The 23,322-nt window shown below is 38.8% G+C and overlaps 1 protein-coding gene across 1 annotated transcript; it reads right to left on the reverse strand.

Annotated features, from left to right (window-relative positions):
- Positions 1-53: 53 nt before the first annotated feature.
- TMEM168 (transmembrane protein 168) lies at positions 54-17,022 on the reverse strand. The gene is made up of 5 exons (XM_026713080.2): positions 16,820-17,022; positions 13,384-14,648; positions 10,514-10,656; positions 8,476-8,750; positions 54-2,937 (listed from the first exon to the last, which is right to left on the reverse strand). The coding sequence occupies exons 2-5, from the start codon at positions 14,518-14,520 to the stop codon at positions 2,390-2,392; spliced, it is 2,103 nt and encodes a 700-aa protein (XP_026568865.1). The 5' UTR covers positions 14,521-14,648; positions 16,820-17,022; the 3' UTR covers positions 54-2,389.
- Between the last annotated feature and the right edge of the window lie 6,300 nt (positions 17,023-23,322).

The raw sequence follows: 23,322 nt of genomic DNA on the forward strand, positions 1-23,322 counted from the left end.
TAGCTGCATGCTCCCCAAAAGGTGGAGAAAATTGATTTATGTCACTTCTATACAATCCAATTAAGTTTAATAAAAAATAGCAACAAAATAAATGGCTAAATACAGAATGAGACAAAAAAGTAAAAATATCATACAAATGAGTCATGTATATATAAATACTTTTATAGTATACATTCAATTAAAAACTCATAACAAAGTTTTTTTTCCAAGAAAAGTATTACTCATTGCTGGATAGTAAATTCAGGCTTAAATTCTTAAATCATTTTTAGCATACAAAAACCTCAAATTCACGTAAAATAATACTGAGAAAAGAATGAAGCTATACAATCAACAAAATGGCTTAGTTCTGCTGTAGATATAATTAATATACTTTATACTTAGACCCAAATTACTTGCATGTTATAGGAAATGTGTATAAAAAGGAGAACAATTGAAATGTAATGAGTTCTAAAACAATATTTTAAATAATATCTAGTTTCAGAAACTATTTTCAAGGAATTTTTTTCTCCCTGTTCGTTACACAAGTACTGATAATTTGAAATTTTAAACTGATATATATATTTTTGGCTGAAACTGTACTTTAGGACAAAAGTACTCTGATCTTATCTAGGCGTGATTACCTCTCTCGTATTATTTATAAATCTTGACTTATTTAATAACTGAGTTATTTTCAGTCTGGCATCTCTTGGCAAAGGATGCACAGTTTTAGAAAAATGTCCTGATTTTTAGTTAGACTCAATCTTGATTCAATCATCACAGAATCCTTCATTAGTATTGGCTGAAAAACATGATGCTGATCTTACTTATAACTCTGAGTGTTGTCTTTTAGTAAGTGATTTCTTTAGGGACATTGGTCTTTGTGGACCATTGATGTTGAATAGAATAAGCAATGTGAGAGAAAGAATTTTGCCTTGTTCTTGAAACTGTTATATATGAACTGTTAAACAAAAAAGTGGCTTAAGTCAGAAAAGTACAATTAGTAAGTTTCAGCTGTATCATTACTATTAATGCATATTTTAAATTAAAATTCTGTAGTAACTGATAGTAATTTGAATAAACATAGGAATGGCACTTAATGAATTTTGAATCTATTTTATAGTGCTTGACCAAAGTATGAGGTAAAATTCATAATCAATTATTACAAAACAGATTTCCATTAAAAAATAAAGAATGCAGATTATGTTGTATTATCTTCAGATATTGCCAGCTTTACGTTAGTCTATATGCTTTCATTGTGCTGTACATTTTATAAGGTAAAAGAGAGGGGAAAACAAGCCATTTAACTCCCACAATTAGAAACATTAAATGGATTTGTAAGGATACTTTATCTTAATTTTACAGTTCTAAAACGGTTGCATAAATAATTAGTATTCAGTGGATAGTTACAACTAATAATTGATCAGCAAAAAAATGAACTGAAAATATGTTTTCTCGTATATGCATTTTAGTTACTACTCAATTATTTTCTAGCTCCACAAAGAAACAGATTCTGCAGTTTAAGGATGCATTTTTTAAAACTAAAATCAATGTGTGAAAGAAGAAAACAATATAATAAAGAAGAAAACAATGTAATAAAAATTGCTTTGCTTTCTCCACTAAAAATCAGAGAAAAGTATCCGTTTAACCTTGTTGAGTTTAGCTTTGTTGAACTTATTTTATGGTGTTGTGTGAATTAAGGCTTGAAATATTCAAAAATTAATTTTGGCATTATTTCCAAGACAAACCATTATGCTTCCAAACCTAGGAATACTGGCAATAAGCTCCACTGACATCAGTAATACTTATTGCCCTGTGCGTTTGTCTAGGATTAGGTTATAAAACTCCTATGTTTCATGGAAAAATGTAACATTCGCTTTAGTTCATTTCAACATGAATTAAAAGTGCCAATAGCTTTGCAGCTTTCTATCTGGCATAACGTGATTTATTTTAGGTTTTTGCTGCTTTACTTTTTGAAACCTTTCAAAACAAAAGATGACCATGATTCAGTAGTCTTCCTTCCAATGACCTAGGACTGAAATGGATACATTTGTCCTCTGGAGTATTTAGGGCAGAGTGTTTAGTAAGTGTGAAATTTGACAATTTTTTATCGGACAGCTACAATGCAAAGAAGCACGCAAAGCTATCTCTCAAGTCCACGGTCACATTTAATGGCTCTTACGAAATTCAAATCCAATTTGGTTACAAATTTCACTTAACATCTATGCTGTTTTTGTTTTCAAAGGGAGTTCTTGCTTTTGTGAAATCTTGCATTTGCTCAAGAAAATACAAAAAGGGAATATAGCTACATTAAGTAACGTTTCTTCAGAAAGTAAAATGTAACAAATAAAAAAAAGTTATAAGCCGATCACGTTTCAAGTTGTAGGAGCCCTCACTTTTGATTCTTAGTTAATTAAGATCTAATGAGTTTAAAGCCTTGCCCTGTATCCAATACTGTAGGAAGAAACCAATTCATTTTTAATCGTTTTAAGCACCTAAAACAAGCTTTGCAAATCCAGAAGAGATTAAGCCCACAGAACCAGTTTGCAAGATGAACCAATGGGTATGTGATACGGGGAAAATATATCATCCAGTGTTTGGCAATATCACTCTCAGTCGGCAAATGTAAACTGTAGTCAGTCCATCCTTTTGACACTCCGTACACAGCTTTCACGGTACGCCCCTTTTCAAACCAGTTGATATTATGATTGGAATTACAGTTGTATTCAACCCAATCTTGGGTGAAATCACCAATGTGGGGAGGGTCTGATTCTTCTATGTCTACTACTTTACTCAGTTGTGCTCCTTGCACTCCGATATACATGTCACTGATTCTTTTGACTTCTTTAACCCAAGGTTGAGCATTCTCACAGTCTAAGACTATAATAAGCCGTGAACAAAAGGAGCCATTCTTCTCTCTCCACCAGTCTAAAAGCGTGTCAAGCTGTAATAAATCTCCACCTGTGAGAGAACCAGAAATGCAATAATTACAAAAAGAACCATTCCTACTTTATACCAATCTCATCATGTTTTCTCATACGATGTTTTAAATAATACTAGAAAATTAGTATGCCTTCAATGTAGTTTTGTTCAGATCAAATTCATTACAGGAAATTCATTCCATGAAAAATTGCACTCCTGAAGCTCCGTGCAGATAATACAGGTAATCCCCGAAGCATTCCCTAGCGAACATTTGAAGTTATGTGATAAGTGCTCCCTAATGTTTACAAACAGGTCCCAAAACTACAAACATAGCAGAACCAGAGCAGTGGTTCGCTCTTATGTATGACTATAGAGACTCTGCAACATTCACCCTGCCTATTTCCCCCTCCATGCCAGGTCTCCATAGGCACTAGGCCTGTGGAAGACCTTGCGAAGACCTTGAGAGCCTTTGCTTTCTCGGCCTTTGGTGTATAGGCAGAGAATGGAGGCCTAAAGTACCACAAAATCCCACTAGATCAGTAGTGCAAGAATTCATGCTATTGATCTGAAATTTTGAACCTTTCCCTCTATTTGCAAAGCCTTCTGCCATCTTTGCAAAAAGACTTTGCTGCTGAGAACGGAGCCCCCAGAGGGTATGTGCGTCTCTCCGGAACTCCATTTTTGCCAGGAAAGGCCTTTCCTCAAGGCCTCTGCTGAAGAAAAGCTCCATTTTCAAGTGCCCCATTTCCATGCAGGTGAAGTTTCCAGTCTCCATCAGGGCACCAAGTATTTAAGCAACCCTGGGGCGGTTGGAAACTGCCCTAGGCCCACGCAAACACATATTGCCCTAGCGAAGACTGCAAACTTCATCTACATGCAAACGGGATGGTCGGAAATGGAGCTATTTGCTCCGTTTCCAACTGCCCCAGGATAGCTCAAACACTTGTCCTTATGGAGACTCCAAACTTTGTCTGCATGGAAATAGAGTGGTTGGAAACAGAGCAATTTGTTCCCCCAGGGTCCAGGGTCACTCAAATACTTTTGGCCCAGATGAAGACTGGAAACTTCTGGGGTGCAGGGTCTCGCACGAGTTCAGGTGCCCATCTGCTTGTTCAGAGAATGGTTGCCTGACATCCCAAGGGATCAGAGCACCCAGAAGGTTCCAGTCTCTGCAGGAAAAGTGGTGGCACGCTAAAGAAGGACTCGGAGCAATGTGAGTTCGCTGCCCCAAAGCCTCACTTCGTGCAAATGCTTTTCCAAACAGAGCCTGGAAGCCCTTGGAGGAGACTCATTGAGGCTGTCCACCGCTCCAGAAGTGGCAGGCAGACTCGATGATCAGAGAAGCTGAGCAGGGCACGCTTGTCCTATTCTCCCTCTACTCTCGCTGCTTGCCGGCAAAAAAACAGAAACACCGGAGAGGAGACAGATCTTCACGAGGTCAGTAACTGGCGTGTTAGGTGGGGTGGGGGGAAAGAAGCAATTGTGAGGACCATGAGATATTTCAGTGGGTTGGGGGAAGCCTTGGGTGGTCTGAAGCAGGTGGCCTATTCCATCACTAGCTCCTCCCCCACATGGCCTTCCCCACTCCGAGATACCTCATGTGCCCTTAACAAGCCTCACATCTGATTAGTGAATGCATGGGCAAAAGGAGGCAGTGATCATATTCAAAGTATGAGATTCACTCCCAGGAATCCTCGGGTTATGAATGGAATAGGCAGCCTCCATTACATTTGTAACTTGAGGACTACCTGTACATGGAGACAAAAATACTTCTTATAATAAAATAAAAGTAAACTTGTCCATCTCTTGGAAATGTAGAATCTAGAAGTTTGTCTTCTCCCATCTTTTTCTTAAAGCATTGGCCAAACTTGAAACAATTTAAGTATGCTATTATCTGTCTGACAAAATGCTCTTAAAATGGAAATGAAAAGTCTATCTTAATATTAACCATGAGTTAATATTATTAGCTGACAAATGCACAGAAGATGAAAAAACAAATCACAGCCAATCTTTGGCTGTATGGTATGTGTTGAAATAATACAAGGCTCATGACTTTTGTATCCCTAATTCTGGGCCTAAAATATGAAATAAAACCAGAACAGTGTAAAACAATTCTGCAATAATTGTTTCTTAAATACAAGTTATTCATTCAGATTCAAATAATACACTGGACCAGAGCTAAGATACTTTAAGAAAAACAAGACCTGATTATATATAGATCAAGGTTACACATTCTGTTTATGAAACAGATGTAAACAGCTTTGGAACTATCAGCTCTTGCAAAAAATAAAAAAAAGGATTTTCTTCAATGAACAGTCAGTGCATTAAAGAAGGCAAAATAACGGCAGCCCTATGGGGCTTTCTTGTTCTTGTTAAACAATTCCCATTTCAACCCTAAAAGAAGCAACATGTTATATAATCAGAATTAACTAGAGCAGTTATGAAACACAGGAAGTACAATTCAAAGGAAGTTTACTTTTAATTAGATAAGAAATTAGTTTTAAAACCTCCATCAATTCTTTTACAATGAGATAAAAATGTTGAACCGTTGTGAAAAATTTTGATCGTTACACAAAACATTGTCACACATTTCTAGGAGACACACTTCAAAGTTAAGGAGTCTAGTCATTGATTAACCTGAAATCAAATGCTATCTCATGATTAGTAGAGTAATATTTTCACTCTGTCAAGGCTGACTCGAAACACACCTCTCTACTTGCAACCTGACAACAGAAATGCAGGCGGGGGACGGGGGGTGGCGAATGCTTGGAATGTATTGGGAGCTGGGAGGAATAAGGAATTTTTGTGAGAAAATCCTGACATATCAAGACTGAGCAATGGGAATCTTCCGAAGGCGCAGACTGTTTTTTCAAAATAAAAAGAACATTTTGGATTGGTGGAAAATAGGGAAAAGCGGAAATTAACTATGCTGTTTTTCGTGGGAAAACCTCAGAGCTACCTTAGCTTCTTCTGTGCCTGTATCGATATATCAGTAAAGTTATATTCTTGGCAAAATAATGTCCTAGGTGTTTCTTTTGCTGCATATGCAAATGGGATGGTTGACACACTGTGGCAAATGGGGCTAACAGAATCTTCCCAAGTTTAAAAACATGTTTTATTAACTTTGATATTATATAGCACTATGAATGTGGTTTATTTGAAGATAAGAGCATTTCTATTTGCTTTTTTCATTTTATCCATCCGAGGATATCAATCTTTTTATGTATGCAAATTCATAAAGGTAAGAGTTCAGCACCCGGTTCTAATAATGCCAAAAAGCTTTGTGATCTGAACTAATAAGCTCAACTTTTCAAACCATTTTGCAGTTCATGGCTTATGCGTAACTGCTTAGCTGTTTGTTTTTCATATTACTGGGCATCCGCCAAAGCAAAACATTATTAAACTACTCAACTACAGTACACTGCTCTTAAAAATGAAATTGTGTCCGCTACACAGCAATCCCCTGGGGCGATTATTTTGAATGCTAACTAGATTTAGATTTTCATTGTTATCATATCTTATTAATATTTCTCCACAGAAGATAATTGCAAAACTCCACAGCTAATTACTAAGGCATTTATAAGGGTCAGCCGGTCTCCCCTTCTCTCTGTATCTCTCTCTCACTATGTCTCTCTCTTTGTATGTGTGTGTCTGTATCTCTGTATCTCTCTCTCTGAAAGCCAAGGCTGGGCCAAGCCAGTGAGCTCTCCTTGGGGCTCTTCACAACTCCTTTTCTCCTCTTGACCAAGAACAGAAGGAGATAGCTGTGTACATCAAAAAAGAAATCAAGGCAGTAGAAAAGTATGTAGATCCACAGGGAAGAATTTTGATACTCAAAATTAGAAATATGTTATGAGCCAATGTTATTAGTCATAATTTATGTGCCAAATGATAATCTAAGTCAATTTTATAAAGATCTGCATGATAGAATTGTAGAGATGGGACAAGACAATGTATGCATGTGGGAGATTTTAATGTGGTAGTAGACATAAGAAGAGACTATACTAGTAGTGTAAAAAACAAGAAGAAAGGGAAAATTCTGCCCAGATCATTCTTTGAGATGACACAGGAATTAAATTAGATTGACCAATGGAGGAGAATAAATTTGGGGAAAAAGGAATTCGCATTCTACTCTAACCCACACAAATCGTGGTCTAGATTAGATATGGCATGGATGAATGCAGAACTAGGAAACCGATTAGAAGTGGCAATAGAGATTATGACAAACGTTTGGGCAGACCACAATCCATTAAAAATAACCTGGAAAGGAAGAAAAAGAGAGAGAAGGTGGATGCTTAACCGCCAAATTTTAAAAGAAAAAGATGTTTGTAGCTAAAAATTAAGATAGAAATGGAGCTATTTTTTAGGTAAAATACAGTTTACCAAACATCATTACAGACAATATGGGATACAGCCAAAGCAGTTTTTGGGGGGCTAACAATAGCATATACAGCAAAAAGAAACAAGGAAAGATGGCAAAAACAGAATAAGCTGCATGAGGAGATCAAAGAGTTAGAAAACAGATTACAAAAAAAACCCACAAGATGAAAAAGTGAGGAGGAAGATGATTCTTAGTAAGCATAAACTGAATATTATAAATCAGGAAGAGAGAGTTAAGGAGGTGAAAATAGCTAAACAGAATTTTTTCAAACACGCAAATAAGCCAGCCCATAAATTAAGAAAAGAATAGAGAGAGAAGGCTGATACAAGAATTGGAAGATGATAATGGGAAGTTAGAACATCGAATGGTAGAGAAAAAGAAAACAGTACAAAAATATTTTGAACAACTATATAAGGAAGGTAGTACAACTCCTGGGAATATAGCACAACATTTGAAAATGAAAGGCCTTCCAGAAATCAGAGAGGAACAGAAAAAGAGGTTAAATAAAGAAATAACAGCTATGGAATTATAGAGAGCGGTCAAAAAACAGAAAAACAATAAGACGCCAGGTCTGGATGGTCTCCCAGTGGAAATGTATAAATGTATATATGAACGTCTTGAATCAGTGATGTTGGATGTGTACAATGAGGTATCACCTGGCTGTTTTCAAAACTGCTCCCAGCAGTTTCCAAATATATGTGAATGCACAACTACAGTATAAGTAGCTTTTAAGTTCCCAATGAATGAATGTCATGCACATACCTGCAGAGAGTGGCAGGGACAGCTTTCAAACGATTTGTGGAACCCTGGCAAAAACGTCGCTGCTTTACCAATTTGAAAATAGCTGCTCTGTTAATATTCCAGCATACTGCATTTTTTAAAAATAGTTCAGCCTTACTACAGATTACTAAAATTGTCCTAGAAAATGACAGCCTAAATGAGTTTTAAAGTTGTATAAATGAAAGAAACACAATATTAAGATCTGGCTCTGTCAATGAATGTTAAGACCTGGCTCTGTCAATTGGCACAGGGATCCAAAAGTGGCACACAACCTCAGGTTGTGGATTGAGTGCGCCCTCTCCATCTTTTTGACTTCATCTGTTGGGATTTTATAATTTTTTTACGTGAGAACCGCTGAGAGTCACTTAAATAGTGAGATGGGCAATTTATAAATTTGATAAATATTCAGTACATACCTGCTAGTGCCCACTCCCCAGAGCTGTGAGAATGACCGCTGTAGTATAATATATAAGTATCATGCCTAGGTCCATCTGATGTCCGAAGTTCAAGAAATGACTTTAGTTTCGAATGCAATGTGTCAAATGAAAGTCCACTTGTGGAATAATCACAGCCGTAAGTCTCAATCATATGATATGCAAAAAACCTTTGGATAGCATTAAGCATGCCTGTTGACCTCAAATTTAGCTCTTGAACATGCTCAGGTGGAAGCAATGTTGGTTGCCCATCAGGACTGAAAGAAACAGAAGAAAAATTGAAAACATTGTAATAAATACAACTTATTATAAGTTGCTTTACTATCTAATGTTGAATTATGAAATAATTCACCACAGTAATTGCATTTAAAACAAGAATGTTCAGTTACAAATAGCTTAAATTAGCAGCCTAAACCATGGAAAAGTTCTATATCTCATTGATAGCATATGCAATGGGAATAATTTTTAAGACAGTAAGGTCTTATTTTCTTTTCATGCTCAAAATAAGCATGTCTTATTTTCAGGGAATGTCTTACCCACTTACCTTAGGACCACCGCAGCCACACCTTGATACCTGTCACACCGCTGCCTGACTTCTGCGGCCGCTTGCGGCCAGATGCCACAAGGCTCATAGCGCTAATGCTACCATCACAACAGGACACTGCATGGCTCATCACACTGGTATCACCGCTCGCAGTAGGATGAGACGCATGGTTGCGACGCATGGCTTGTTGCGCCGGTGCCACTCATGGCAGGACGCTGTGCGGTTCATCATGCTGGTGCTGCTGCTTACAGAAGGATGTTACATGGCTCATTGCACCAATGGTGCCACTCACATCAGGATGCCCCAAGGCTTGTTGCGTCAGTGCCGCCACTCACGGTAGGACGCTGTTTGGTCTTGTGCCGTTGCGTGTGCAAGCCGTGGCACCAGTGTGACGAGCCGCGCGATGTTCTGCCATGAACGGTGGCACCAGCAGAAGCCACACGGCATCCTGCCACAAGTAGTGGCACTGGTATGTGGCATCTGGCCGCAAGTAGTTGCAGAAGTCAGGCAGTGGCGTGATAGATGTCAGGGCAAAAAAGGTCAGGCTGTGGCAGTCCTAAAGTAAGCGGGTACAGGCCATGTGAGGCAGCACTACCACCCTCTGCCTTAGCTTGATTTTTATGTCTGTGCCTTGCCCCACCTCATATAACCAGATGGTCGGCAGGGCTCAACTAGGGCTTATTTTGGGGGTAAGGCTTATATTAGTTACAGGTGTAAAAATCAGGTTGTGGCTTGTTATCGGGATAGGTTGCATTTTCAGGGAAACTCAGTATTTATAAAGAGACACACTTTTGGGTAGATGAACATGCAAACATGTGAAGTGGTTTTGCTCAGACATTACTAGCCATTTCAACGAAACCTAGCTGTAATCAGCAGATATACATTGGCACCAATTATTCTATGATCTTGAAGAAACTTCCCCGACACTTTTTATCAGTTTTAGTTGACAGATGATTCAAGGGGTTATTAGAATCTTTTCTGTATATCTAGACTCATTCATCACTCCTCTCCAACCCATTCATCTCCGAAGCAGATGAGATGCACGTAAAGCACTGATAGACAGTTACAGATACACACTTTCCAAATCTAAAACTATTACAGAAAGCAGGTAAACAGCCAAATCGGCGTGAACAGAAGATGTTTTCCAAAGAAAAGAAATAATAGTGATAGAACTTGATTTGGAATGCTGTTTCTTTTATTAAAAAAATATGACTTGAACTTGCCATTAGGAAGGATTCTATTCAGAACAAAAAGCAATTAACGTTACCACTGTTTTCTTTCTTAAAGTTTAAAGTGCTCACTGCGTCAGTTTTAATAACAAATCAACACGTTCCTATGGATTCCTTAAATATTACATATACAACTTCTCAGATTAGGGTAAGTAAAGGAGAAAAATGCAATCTAGTAGATAAATTAGCATAACTAGATGACTGCAATACTGTGTATTAAATAACATGTATTTGTATTAACACTTACCTGCAAAAATTGGTAGGGATCACAACTGCATAGCCAACACATGTGCCTCCCAAACAATTTCCTAGTTCATGAAATAACCCATGAGCCATGGATTCAAGGGGCAAGACAATCAAGAAAACACTCATGAAGATTCCATTGGATTTCTACAAATGAATTTGTTGCAAGAATTAAATACATGCAATTACAGTTTTACGAGTTTGCAAATGTGAATGAAAATACGTAACATTTAAAATCACAATATTTTAAACATGATTCAAATGCAATACTGTAATCTTAACAAGGCTAATTCTGAATTTGGTCCTAGCTTCCTCACCTCCCAAAAGGTTCAATAGTATGCACTACAACTTTAAAAAAAAAAAGCTGCGCAGGCTTGTTAAGTATATGCACAGTCAACTGAATATTTACATTAGGTCTATGTTTTGTATTTCTGATTTTTTTAAAAGTATTAATATTTCTTATATAAATATGCATTTTCATGGAATAATAATTTAAGCCAATTAATGAACAATTCCACTGCAGTGGAAAGAAGTATACACTCTTTTTTTCCCTGTCACCCAGTTAATTGACAGTTGTCCTGTTTCTTGGTGATTTAGGAGGCAGCTGCAATACAATTTAACAATTCTCCCTAGCTGAAAGCTATTGGTGGCAGCCTCATCTGTCTTAGTCCTTATACATATAATGAAGTAATGCTAAAAATAAGAAATTAATAGAAACCATTTTTAATTGTGAAGATTTAGTGGCTAAAAGCAAATTGAGGGGGACCAGGGTTGATGAAAAAAAAACCAGAGAAACTTAAGGAGCTGCTTCCTAAATAAGAGAAATCTTGCTCTGAAGGCAACTTGGTTTACACATCTATCTTTCAAGGAGAAATTAAAAGTAGTGTAACTTTAACCATCCAAGTTAGACAAACAGGACTAAAAGATATTTTCCTGTTTTGTTAGAGGAGGTAAGAGGTGACATTCACAGGTGGTCTGTAAAAATAAAGGGGAACAAATGAAAATAACTAGCTTCCTTTAAAAAAAGAAGAGAGACTTTGGTCATATCTTGTGTTGTGTTGTGCTAAAGGATCATTTATGTGTGTATGTGTAGAAAATACTACATTTGAGGGGTTGCCACAAAAAAGAGGGGTCAATCTATTTTCCAAACCACCAGAAGGAAGACAAGAAACAATGGATGGAAACTGAACAAAGAAAGAAGCAACCTAGCATTAAGGAGAAATTTCCTGACAGAACAATCCACCAGAGGAACAACTTGCCTTCAGAAATTGTGGGTGCTCCTTAACACTGAAGGCTTTTAAGAAGGGATTGGACAACCATTTGTCTAAAATGGTATAGAGCAATGGTCACCAACCAGTGGGCCGGGGACCACTGGTGGTCCATGAGAAAATTTGGGGGGTCCGCAGAGAAATGTCACCCCCAAAGCAACTAATGTAGAGTGTGAAGGATGTGTGTTTGTGTTTATTTTCATGGTCATGATGTGCACTGAAGGTGGTGTTTGATTTTGTTGTACGATGTGCAATGACAATAAAGTAAACTAACTAACTAATCCAGTCTGCGTGGGAACACAAGGCTGAGCCACCCACATGGCCCACAGGAACACAAGGCTTGCGTTGCTTGCATTGCAAACAACATGAGGTAGTGAGGGGATGGGGGAAAGGGCCCTACTCACCCCACATACCTTCGCCTGGCCACCGGGCTGCTTCTTTCCACTTCTTTCTTCTGCTTTTGGCTGCACGCAAGGAAAGCAGCAAAAGTCTTTCTTTCTCTCCCCCAAACTCTGCCAGAAATGAGTCTTTGGGACCCTGCAAGGCCTCCTGCTCCAAGAGGCTGCGCCGGCGCAACAAGTCTCACAAAGACTAAATTCTGGTGGAGTTTGGGGGAGAGAAAGACTTCTGCTGTTTTCCTTGCATGAAGCCAAAAGTCTCTCTCTCCCTCTCTCTCTCCGAGATCAGAGCTGGAGAAGGTCTCCTGCGATCCCAAATAAGGAATGATTGATCGGTAGGAAAACAGGGTGGGAAATTTTCCTGCACTTTTGGGGGGGATTTTCCCAGTGTCTCTGGTCCTCGGGATTTAAAATTATGAATTTGGTGGTCCCTGAGGCCCAAAAGGTTGGCGATCCCTGCTATTGGGTCTGCGGCTTAAACAGTGAGTTGGACCAGAAGATCTCCAAGGTCCCTTCCAACTCTATTTTGCATTCTGTAAAAGAACTTGCAAGAGAAGTCATAATGTGAATATGAAACCTCAATATATGAACTCCGTGTTCATTACTTTTAGGATGGCAGCAACTAATGATGCCATGAATAAAAGGCACTTGGAAAATGAAACACAGCTATTTACACCTTAAATAACTCATTTCAATCTTTATTGGTCATTAATCGGCATCAAATATAATAGCAATGTACACCTACAAATGTAGCTTAACAAATTAAAATAAATGGCAGAAGGTAAATATTCATCCCCCAAACATCCTTCCCATCAGCTGAAAAGTTTCAGCACTGACTATTATAGTCGCCAAATCTGTTGCTTGCCCATCAGTCAAATGATAAAATGCAGCCCACTCAATAAAAAGGATTGTCCTCTTTTTTAGCAGAATGAAAATTTTAGATAATTCTTGTGTGAAAAAAACAGGAGAAATGAGTACTTAGCAAGTTTACTAACTTGAATTACCTATACAGTAATAAAGGTGGGATAAAAATAAAATAAAGAAAAATAAAATAAACAGAGCGTGGTGGATCCTTTTCAAGGGATAATATTCTATCCTGTGTTTATTTTTTGTCAAAAGCCTTAACCATATTTGTTTTATAATCTCCTTTCGGTACACATGCTTTAAAGAAAGTTTGACAGAGGACTATAAAAAATATTAAAACCTACCTGCCAACATACTGTCCCCAAAACCGCTGTTGCAAGAAGGCTGAAAAAGACAAGTTGCTCTGAAATTAAACAAAAATGCCGCATTCCTTTAGATGCCATTACTCTGTCGAGGCTGTTGTTGTCTGTTCTGTGTGTGTAATATATTTTTTGACAGTCATTAAGTTTTGTATGAAATCCCCAGAGAGTTATAAGAAAAATGATGTGACAGATGATCCAGAAAATGCCAAAAATGGAAAAGCCTGGTATTACAAAGTACCAGAGATCCAAATCACCCAGTTTAAGTGCTGAAAGGATGAAATAAATCAGTTCAATAAATCCAACAAAAATGACTGAAAATCTCCGGCAAACTCGACCACGATATAAATAAGGTTTCCAACGTTCCGTAACTGAAAGTCCACTGAAGTAAACATCAAGAAGGGGATCAGCTATTAGGCAACTAAAAAAACATCCCAAGGGAAATGGATTTGTTGGTATATGCAAGGATGGAAAAAATAACAACGAGGCAAGGACTCCAAAAATTACTAAATTTGGAATTGCCAAAAATGATTTCATCCTCAAATCAATAATCAGCATTGCTAAAGCCACAATTAATAGAATAATACTCATGGATTTCTCCACCAGCATAGTCGTACTGGCAATTGCAAACCCAACCAGCTCAAGTACTTCAACCGTTGTTAGTAAAATGGGCCGATGATGAACACAGCCACATATTCTCTGCACCAAAGCATACAATATTCTTATAATTATGGAGGAAATAAGTAAATATTTTGTTGCTTCTTCCTTTACATCATTTTTAAAAGAATTATTATCCAGGAAACAAAGAAGGCCAAGTAAAAATCCAAACCAAAGATTAGAGAGACTTAAACTTGCTGCTTCCATTGAAAAATAGTAATAAAGTATACTTGCAATTCCAAGAACAAATAATCCAAGGATAAAAATTATGAGTATTAGTGCATCTGCAGTTTTCTCCCACCTGACATAAAGACCCATACATATTGCTGCCAACAAATTCATTCTGGCCAAATAGCCAAGGTAGCGGACAGAGGAATGCATGTTCACTTCTCGATTTGCTTCTTCCAGTCTTGTCATTGCTGCATACAGACAATGGCTAACACAGTAACGCAATGATCTACACATGTAAGCAGACTGGTAGGGATTCTATCCACTTTACAGAATATAAATCTTTAAATTTCATCCAAGGAATATGATGCATAAGCAGTCTTCAAGTATTGTTTCATTTATAATGATCAGTCACTACTGAAGGTCTGAAAAACAAACATAATTTCACAATAATAATATATTGTATAACATAAACAGATATAGTAAGTCTGCATCCTTACATATTGTTTTTCAGCAAGAGATAATGTAGGCAATACAGTATTAAAATCTTAATAATATATGAATCCAAAAGAGGAATTTATTTTACATATTGACCCTGCAAATTACATATGTTACAATAGTCAACTTCTTCTTACTGAAGAAGGCATTTGAAGATTCCATTTATTTCTACTTTTTGTCCCCCTCACATTTTGATTTTGCTATTTCTCTCATTATTTTGATTTTGCTATTCTTTTAAAAACTCTTCCATATATGAAATGGGAAAGTTGTCGCACATTTCCGAAACCTAGTCTTATTTCCACTCAGGGAAATGTGTGGGATCTTTATTTATATATTTGAAGTATTTATATGATCACCCAACTTGCAAAAGTGTAAAGTCAAGCACAGCACTGAAAAATAAAAATCTCTGTACTTGTAACTCCGTATGTATGACTAAAATTAGTACGTATACTGATGGTATATTAATTCATTTTACAAAATACAAGATGTAAATATGCATCATATAGACAGATCGTAGCTCACCAGCGTAATGTTTATACCACCTAGGCCTTTTGATATTGTTACAGCCAAAAATATAGGGTCATTTTTCAAAATCATTTTTGCAGTACAGTATTTGGAAGGGATTTGTGGGGCAATGTTGAGTTTAAGCCCTGTACTGTGCATCTATCTCATACCTTTAAGCCCTTAAAAATAAGCTCCGAAACTACCTGTCCTGACTTCTGTAAGTTGCACGTGCCTGTTATGCCAAAACAATTTTAATATATAATAATTATATAATTTCTGCCCTGGGCCTTGTTCTTTTTAGAGCATGGCTATACACAGTACAAGTACACCAGATGCACATTTATTTATTGGGAGGAGGGTATATCACCAGATTTCATTTTAGTTGGTATTGGCAACTATAAATTGGCAGGGTAAGAAAGCTGTAGCACATATATAGGACTTTTTTTTTTTCTAAGAGAAAAGCAAACTCCTCTTGAGTAAATGCAATTTTATAACTATTATCTGTCAACTGAATTTTCTACTATTTTTCAGTTTTGTTTTAATTTTGTTTAGCAATAGCAATAACACTTATATTCTGCTTCACAGTGCTTTACAGCCCTCTCTATGCCAGTTACAGAGTCTGCATATTAATTACCCCCAATAATCCGAGTCCTCATTATGGAAAGATGAAGCCTTGAGCCATTTAGAATCCAATTCCAGAGTGAGCAGTGAATTAGCTACAGTCCTGTATCCTAACCACTGGAATTGATAGATTTATTGGATACCATCGAAATCCACTGTAAGATTATTACCTATGATTTCAAATGAAGATGTTATTAACTATTTTTTTTTCAATCTTTCCAGCATATAGAAACAGATGGCTCTATATGCAAACAATGGAAGAATAAAGCGTAGAGTTTATGCAAAAATGCTCATTCCTATGCAAAAAAATGTAGATAGCCATACACTTTGGATTATTAGGAAAAGAGATGCTATCTCAGTAATATTTCATTTTCAAAACTTGACAGCCTGCTGTTGCTTCTTTGTCCCAGAAACCCTAAATGATGGTTATTGTTTTGGTTACTTAAGAAAGCCAATCTAATTATTTCTGCACACAAATGACCCAGCATTTTACATGAAAACCTTGCCCGTTTTTAAACATTTATCAGTTTCATCCCGTCTTTAACATGCAGCACGGAGTATTCAGGAGCGTGTTTCCTATTTAATGCTATTGGGGGGAAAATTTTCGATTTCCTAACGAAGTTAAAGAGAGTTTGAAACGGGGTCAATGGCAAGTCTGTAGGGAAGGGTGGGCAGGCAACCCGGGTTCACCGCTTGACCGACTACTTGCTGCCGGCAAACTAAACAGCCTTGCAAAGCAGCGGGGACGCAACCGCTCCATGAAGCAGGAGGCTGAGAGGGGAGACCTATGGCCATTTTTTTCCGACGCCAGGTGGGGCAATCATCCCCCCCCATCCATTAAAACTACGGCAGCCGGGAGAGGACAAGGGGTCCCTTCAGCAGCCTCCGCGCCCAACCTCCCGCCCTCTGTCCCGATCGAAGATGAAACCGTGGCGCCCGTGTCATTAATATCCCGGGTTCCCTCGGAACTCACCGTCGGCTACTTATCCCCAAAACTTCCCCTCCCGCCGCCATTTTAGCACTTCCTCAAAAAAAGAGTTCCGAGGGAGTGTACGGGAAGAGCGGAGGTTCAAATCGCGCAACACGCTGCCCGCGCTGCCGCTCGCTCCTAACCCGGAGTGCGAAAACAGCCACAGCAAGCGGGGAAGGCGCAAGTGCTTTAAAAGGAGTTTTTTTGGTGTTTTTTTTTTCTTCCTCCGACGCTTACGACCTGATAAGCAATGCAAAGAGACGTCCCTCGTTCTTCCAAAAGCGGGATATTTTGAATCCCTTTTCAATAGAAAGTAACGGAATGGAAATTGGAAACACAATTGAGAAAGTCCAGAAATATTTCACAAGAAGAGTTCTCCACTCCTCTACTCGTTGTAGAATACCTTATGCCACCAGACTTGAAATTCTAGAACTAGAAAACCTTGAATTACGCCGTCTTCGGTCTGATTTAAGCATGGTATATAAAATCATACATTGCAATGTCCTACCTGTCAATGAATACTTCAGCTTCAACCATAACAACACAAGAGCACACAACAGATACAAACTCATGGTTAACCGCACCAAGCTTGACTGCAGGAAATACGACTTCAGCAACAGAGTGGTCAATGTCTGGAATACTCTACCCGACTCTGTAGTTTCTTCCCCAAACCCCAAAAACTTTAACCTTAGACTGTCTACTATTGACCTCACCCCTTTCCTAAGAGGTCTGTAGGGGGCGTGCATAAGCGCACCAATGTGCCTACCGTCCCTGTCCTATTGTTTCTTTTATTTTTATTTTATTTTTCTTATATGTACTCATTTCATGTATTCATAATTATGTATACACTTTTACTTATCTCATAAACAATTAACAAATAAATAAAATAAATAAATAAATAAATAAGTATTTGCATTGACAAAATCAATTGGAAAAGGGACCTTGCAGTCTTCTGTCTACTCCATCTGCTCAAGCAGGTGAACTTATACTATTTCAGACAAATGACTCACTAGTCTGGTCTCTTCTTAAAAACCTCCAGTGATGGGGCGCTCACGATTTCTGAAGGCAAGCTGTTCCACTGGTAATGGTTAAAGGCAATCATGATGCTTTTTGTAGCAAATGGCACCTTGTTCCATTCAGCCTGTGTACTTTATTCAGGATAAACCGTTGAGAAATTCCTCTTAAGACCTCAAATGAAACCAAGCAAAATTATCTTATAATTTAGCTTGGTGATTCTCAATCTTGACAACTTTTAAGATGTGTGGATTTCACTCCCAGAATCCCCAAGCCCAGGAATTCTGGGAATTAAAAGTCCACACACATCGTCAAAGTGCAAAGCTTGAGAAAAAATTATTCATTCTAAAATGGGTTCAAAACTACTGGGATTTGGGGTTAAGTCTCTTTTTATTCCCCAACACAAGTAGAGAGAATGGATGAAATAGATTTCCCTACAAAGCTTCTAACTAGTAATCTGGAATCTGTGCATGACAGAGCTGCCTACTATGATTACCTACTTCATGCAGTGGCTCCTGGCTCGAAACCCTGATGGGATCACATCTATTTGGTGCTTTAATGGGGTAAGGAGATTACCAGGTGCGTAGTTCAGGATACAACTCATATTTCAAAAGTAGGCAATAAATGAGTAAATAAAGAGCCAGTTTGATCTGATGGTTTAGGCACTGGGTTAGAAAGCAAGAATCAATAAGTTGAAGTGTCCTGCCTTGTCCGAGAAAGCCAGCTGGTGACCTTGAGCCAGTCACTTACTCTCAGTCCTACTTCTCTCATATGGGTGTAATGGGAAAAACAGGAGGAAGATGTATGTGTTGGATATGCTCACTACCTTAATCATAAAAATAAAGCTGGGATATAAAATATATGATTTTAGCCCATCTTTGTAGTCCGTTTGCAGTCTCAGGAAAGTGGGACTCACGGCTCCATTTAGTTGAAGCAAAGGAACTTTCGCTGAAAGAAACTGGTTGCAGCAAAGTCAGGCAAAATCTGGTGTTCCCTCGCAAAATACAAAGCAATTCTTTCCAATTCCCAATCCTTTCCCTCATAATCAGTCCGCTGGCCAGCCAATGTGATGCCAGTAAGATGTTTTGAGAAACTGAGGTGTGAAACTAGTAACCTTCCATTCTCAGGGCAAATGGCCTTGAAGATCCTGCCAGTTTGGTGATCTGGTCTTCTTCCGTTGTCATTTCCTCCTCCCATTCCCCGCCACCACCCGTTTTCTACCATTTGACACATAAATGTGGATTGCCCAAAATGCCTACCCCCTCCCTTCCCATTGCAGAAACCTAGCAAGGCACCAGGCCAGAGGTGGACTGCATATACGGTTAACCAGTTTGCTGAAAATGTGAGCTAGCACAAGCACACATTCTTATATTCAACACTATTCACTCACCAATGAACATAGTACTGTACACTAAATCTGCTATGGAAGCTTTAGAAGATGAATTATCTGAAAGAGTTGTGTTATGTCTTGGGAACCGGTTGGGGCTCCAACCGGGTCCGCTCTTTATGCAGATTCAACAACCGTTCCTATTGGCTGGCGCCGTTTGACAGCCGGCATATAAAAAGCCGGCTGTCAAGCCAAGCCAGCCGTTGTTCGCACGCCAGTCTGCCCGTCACCGGCAGACGCGACAACCACCGTTCATCAAATAAACATTGTTAACCGTATGCCCTGGTCTAGCCTCTCCTTTCCTTCGAACTACAACAAGTTGAGCAATTAAAGATTTTTCAACCCAGGTGACTTTAAATTAGCAGTTGGAAAAAGACTAGTGTTTTTAAAAACATACATAGTAAAGTTTTCCTGGTTTGCCTCTTCAGAGTTATGCTGTCACCAAGCTTCCAACTCCTACAGTTAATATAGGTAAGCTGAACTTAATTAGACTTGCTGACCTCCTAGTTAATGGAATTGTAGTTCGATTATGACTGTAAGTACTGTGAGAATTCAGATGCATTACTGATAGTAATATAGGTAATATTTTATAAATGTTATTGATCACCTCCAGGGGTGGGATTCAAATTTCTTAACAACTGGTTCTGTGGGCGTGGCCTAATTTGTGGGTGTGGCTAGGCAGTCATGTGACTGGGGTAGGCGTGGCTACATGTTCATGTGACTAGGGTGGGTGTGGCCATGTGGCCGGCAACCCAAATTTAAGTGGTCCTCGCTTAATGACCAGGTCCCCGCTTAGTGGCCAGTTGCTTAGCAAGCATTCTAATTTACAACTGACCTCCACAGAGGCACTTGGCCTGTTTTTCGTGTTTTGATAGCCATACGTACACACACAAACACACACACTTCAATTACTTTTAAGAGTCCCTGACACTATAGCTAATTCGTGTTTAAAAGATGTTATGGAAGAGGAACAAGTTTCACCAGACAAGACTGAGATGGAACTGAAAGTGGATTTGAAAATGACAGTATATAAAAAAGATTCTTTAAGCAAAGGAGAAAGAAATATCAAGATGAATCATAAAATAATTTTTATTTATGTATTTATTTCTTTAGTATCTGTTTTGTTTGTATGATTAATAAAAAAAAACAGATAGTAAAAAAGTAAATAAATACATAAATAAAAAAGCAACTTACCAAAAATGAGGCAGGCGACCAGCTTAGTATTATCTGCAAATTTGTTAAGTTCTCCTTCTATTACCTCATCTAAGTCATTTATGAAGATATTGAAGAGCACTGGGCCTAAGATGGAACCTTATGGTACCCCACTACATGTAGATGTAGTACCGTTAAGGACTATTTGTTGAGTACAGTTTGTCAGTTACAAATCCATCTGATGGTGATATTATCTATCCCACTTTTTTCTAGCTTACCAAGAGGTAGGTTGTGGTCCGCTTTGTTGAATGCCTTGCTGAAGTCTAAGTATATTATGTCCACAGTATTTCTCTGGTCTACTAATTTAGTCACTATGTTGAAGAATGAAATAAGATTGGTTTGGCATTATCTGTTTTTAACAAACCCATCCTTGACTTCTAGTTATTATTTTATTCATTTCTAGATGTTGGCAGTTCTGTTTTTTTATGATCTTTTCCAGGATCTTCCTGGGTACTGATGTTAGGCTGATTGGTCTGTAGTTTCCTGCATCTGTTTTCCCCCCTCCTTTTTTTGAAGATGGGAACCACGTCAACTCTTTTCCAGTCCTCTGGGTGATCCAGAATTTTTTGACAGATGTGGTACAGTGGTTCTGAGATGACTTTTGCCAGCTTTTTAGAACTCTAGAATATAATCCACAAGGTCCCAGTGATTTCTATTCATCAAGATCAGATAGGTGTTCTCTTACTATTTTTTTTTTTTTTGCTTATTTTAACTTTTATTTCTAGTCTGTCTTTTACAGTTATGTTTTTGGTAGGTTGGACTATAGTTTCTTTTTGCATGAAGACCAATGCAAAGAATGAGTTAAGGAACTCTGCTTTCTCTCTGTTGCCTGTTACTTTCTTGTCATCTTCTCTCTTTAGTGGACCGTTTCCTTGATTTTTTTTCTTGTTATTTATGTGTTGGAAGAAACTTTTAAAAATTGTCTTTGACTTTTGTTGCAAGTCTATGTTCATTCTTAGCTTTGCTTTCCTGACTTTGTGCTTCCAGATTCTGGCTGTCTGCTGACATTCTGCCTTACCCATGTGTCCTTCCTTCCATTTTTTGTACTTCTCCTTTTGGTCTTTCAATTTGTCAAAGAGATCTTTATGCAACCATGCTGGTTTCTTCTTGGATTTCTTGCTTTTCTTTTTCAGTGGTATTGTACTGGACTGGGCTTTTATGATCATATTTTTCAGAGTTTCCCAAGATTCTTGAGTTATTTTCCCCTTTAGGATTTTCATTCAAGGAATCTTTTCCAAGTTCTCTGAGTTTATTAAAATCAGCTCTTTTAAGATCTTAAGACTTAATAAATCCATATATTTGTTACTAGGTTGGCAACAAGTACATCTATTTTTTTCTGCTTGGTTGGGTGGCTTGTAGTATACAGTCATGCCATTGTCATTCTTTTATTCTTTTAGATTGAACCATATGCATTTTAGAAGGTTTTCAACTTTGGTTTTGTGCATTTATGTAGCAATCTAATAGTCCTTTATAATACATACAGTGCAAGTCCATCTCCTCTTTTATGGGGTCTGTTTTTTTTTAACAATTTGTATCCTTTTATCAGTTTGTTCCAGTCATGGGTTTCGTCCCACTAAGTTTCTGTAATTCCAGCTACATGTATTAATGGTTCAAATTTGTTTGTTCCCCAAACATTGTGCATTTGTATATAGGCACTTGAGATCTTTAGGTCTAACTCTGGGTATGCTTTCTATGTCTTCTGTTTGGTGTTTGAATTTGTCTTCCTTCCCATCTTTCCTTACCTCATTATTTAACTTGTTTTCTAGGGGTTTTTGCTTGGAATTAGCTCCTGGAGATCCTAAAAATTGGTCACCCTCCCCCCTCAATTTTAGTTTAAAGTCCTCCTGATAAGTTGAGCCAGTCATTTTCCAAAAACGTTCTTCTCAGTCTTTGTAAGGTACAGCCTTCCCTTGCCAAAAGCCCATCATGGAGATTGTACAGACCATGGTCCAGAAATCCAAAGTTTTTTGGGGTGACACCAACCCTTTAGCCTAGGGGTGTCAAATTCAATTTCATTGAGGGACACATCAGGGTTCTGTTTGCCCTCTGGGGGGCAGGGGGTGTTGGCATGGCGTGGCCAGTTCAACATCACTTGTGTCGGCAGTGTCTTTGGTGGCCCGAGTGCTCTGCCAGCGAAAACAGGCTCCTGTGCCCTGTTTTCAGCTGCGATGCTTCCTGCAACCCTCTGCCAGTGAAAATAAAGCTCTAGAGCAGGGGTCCCCAACCACCGGGCTGCGGACCGGTACCGGTCCGTGGAACATTTCCTACCAGGCCGCCGGTTTGCTGGGCACCGCCATCTTGTTTGACGAGAAAGTGCTTCCGGGTGAGCTTTTCCAGTTGGAAAGTAGTGTTTGGGTCCTGAAGGAATCCTCGCGCCTCAGTTTCATCGAGGGGGGGGGGGGCTTCGAACAAAACTAAGGCACGAGGACTCTTTCAGCACCCAAGGCAAGGCAAGCCGAGCTACCGTCCCGAAACCGTCCCGAAGCAAAGCCCATCGACAAAGGTACAAAGGAGGAGTTGAAGGTGGCGGGGAGAAGCGGGGAACGGCTGGCTGGCCGGTCGCTCGGCTTGCCTTGCCTTGTCATGCGTGCTGATGCCGGTACCGGGCTGCGTATCATTTTGTGATGCCGGTACCGGGCTGGGGCACAAAAAAGGTTGGGGGCCACTGCTCTAGAGGGCTTCCCGTGGTCCCCATGAGCTGTTTTTCCTGTCAGAGCCACCACGAGCTGATCATTCACTGTTTCCAAGGCAGCTCTGCGGGCCAGATCTAAGCACCCCATGGGCCAAATCCAGCTCCCAGGCCTTGAGTTTGACACCACTGCTTTAACCAAGGGTTCATTTCTAGAATCCTTTGTTCTCTTATAGGATGTTGACTTTTTGTTGGCAGTACAGA

This window comes from Pseudonaja textilis, chromosome 5 (genome assembly GCF_049901715.1).
Source record: "Pseudonaja textilis isolate UNSWEBS1 chromosome 5, rPseTex1.2, whole genome shotgun sequence".
NCBI classification, from domain to species: domain Eukaryota; kingdom Metazoa; phylum Chordata; class Lepidosauria; order Squamata; family Elapidae; genus Pseudonaja; species Pseudonaja textilis.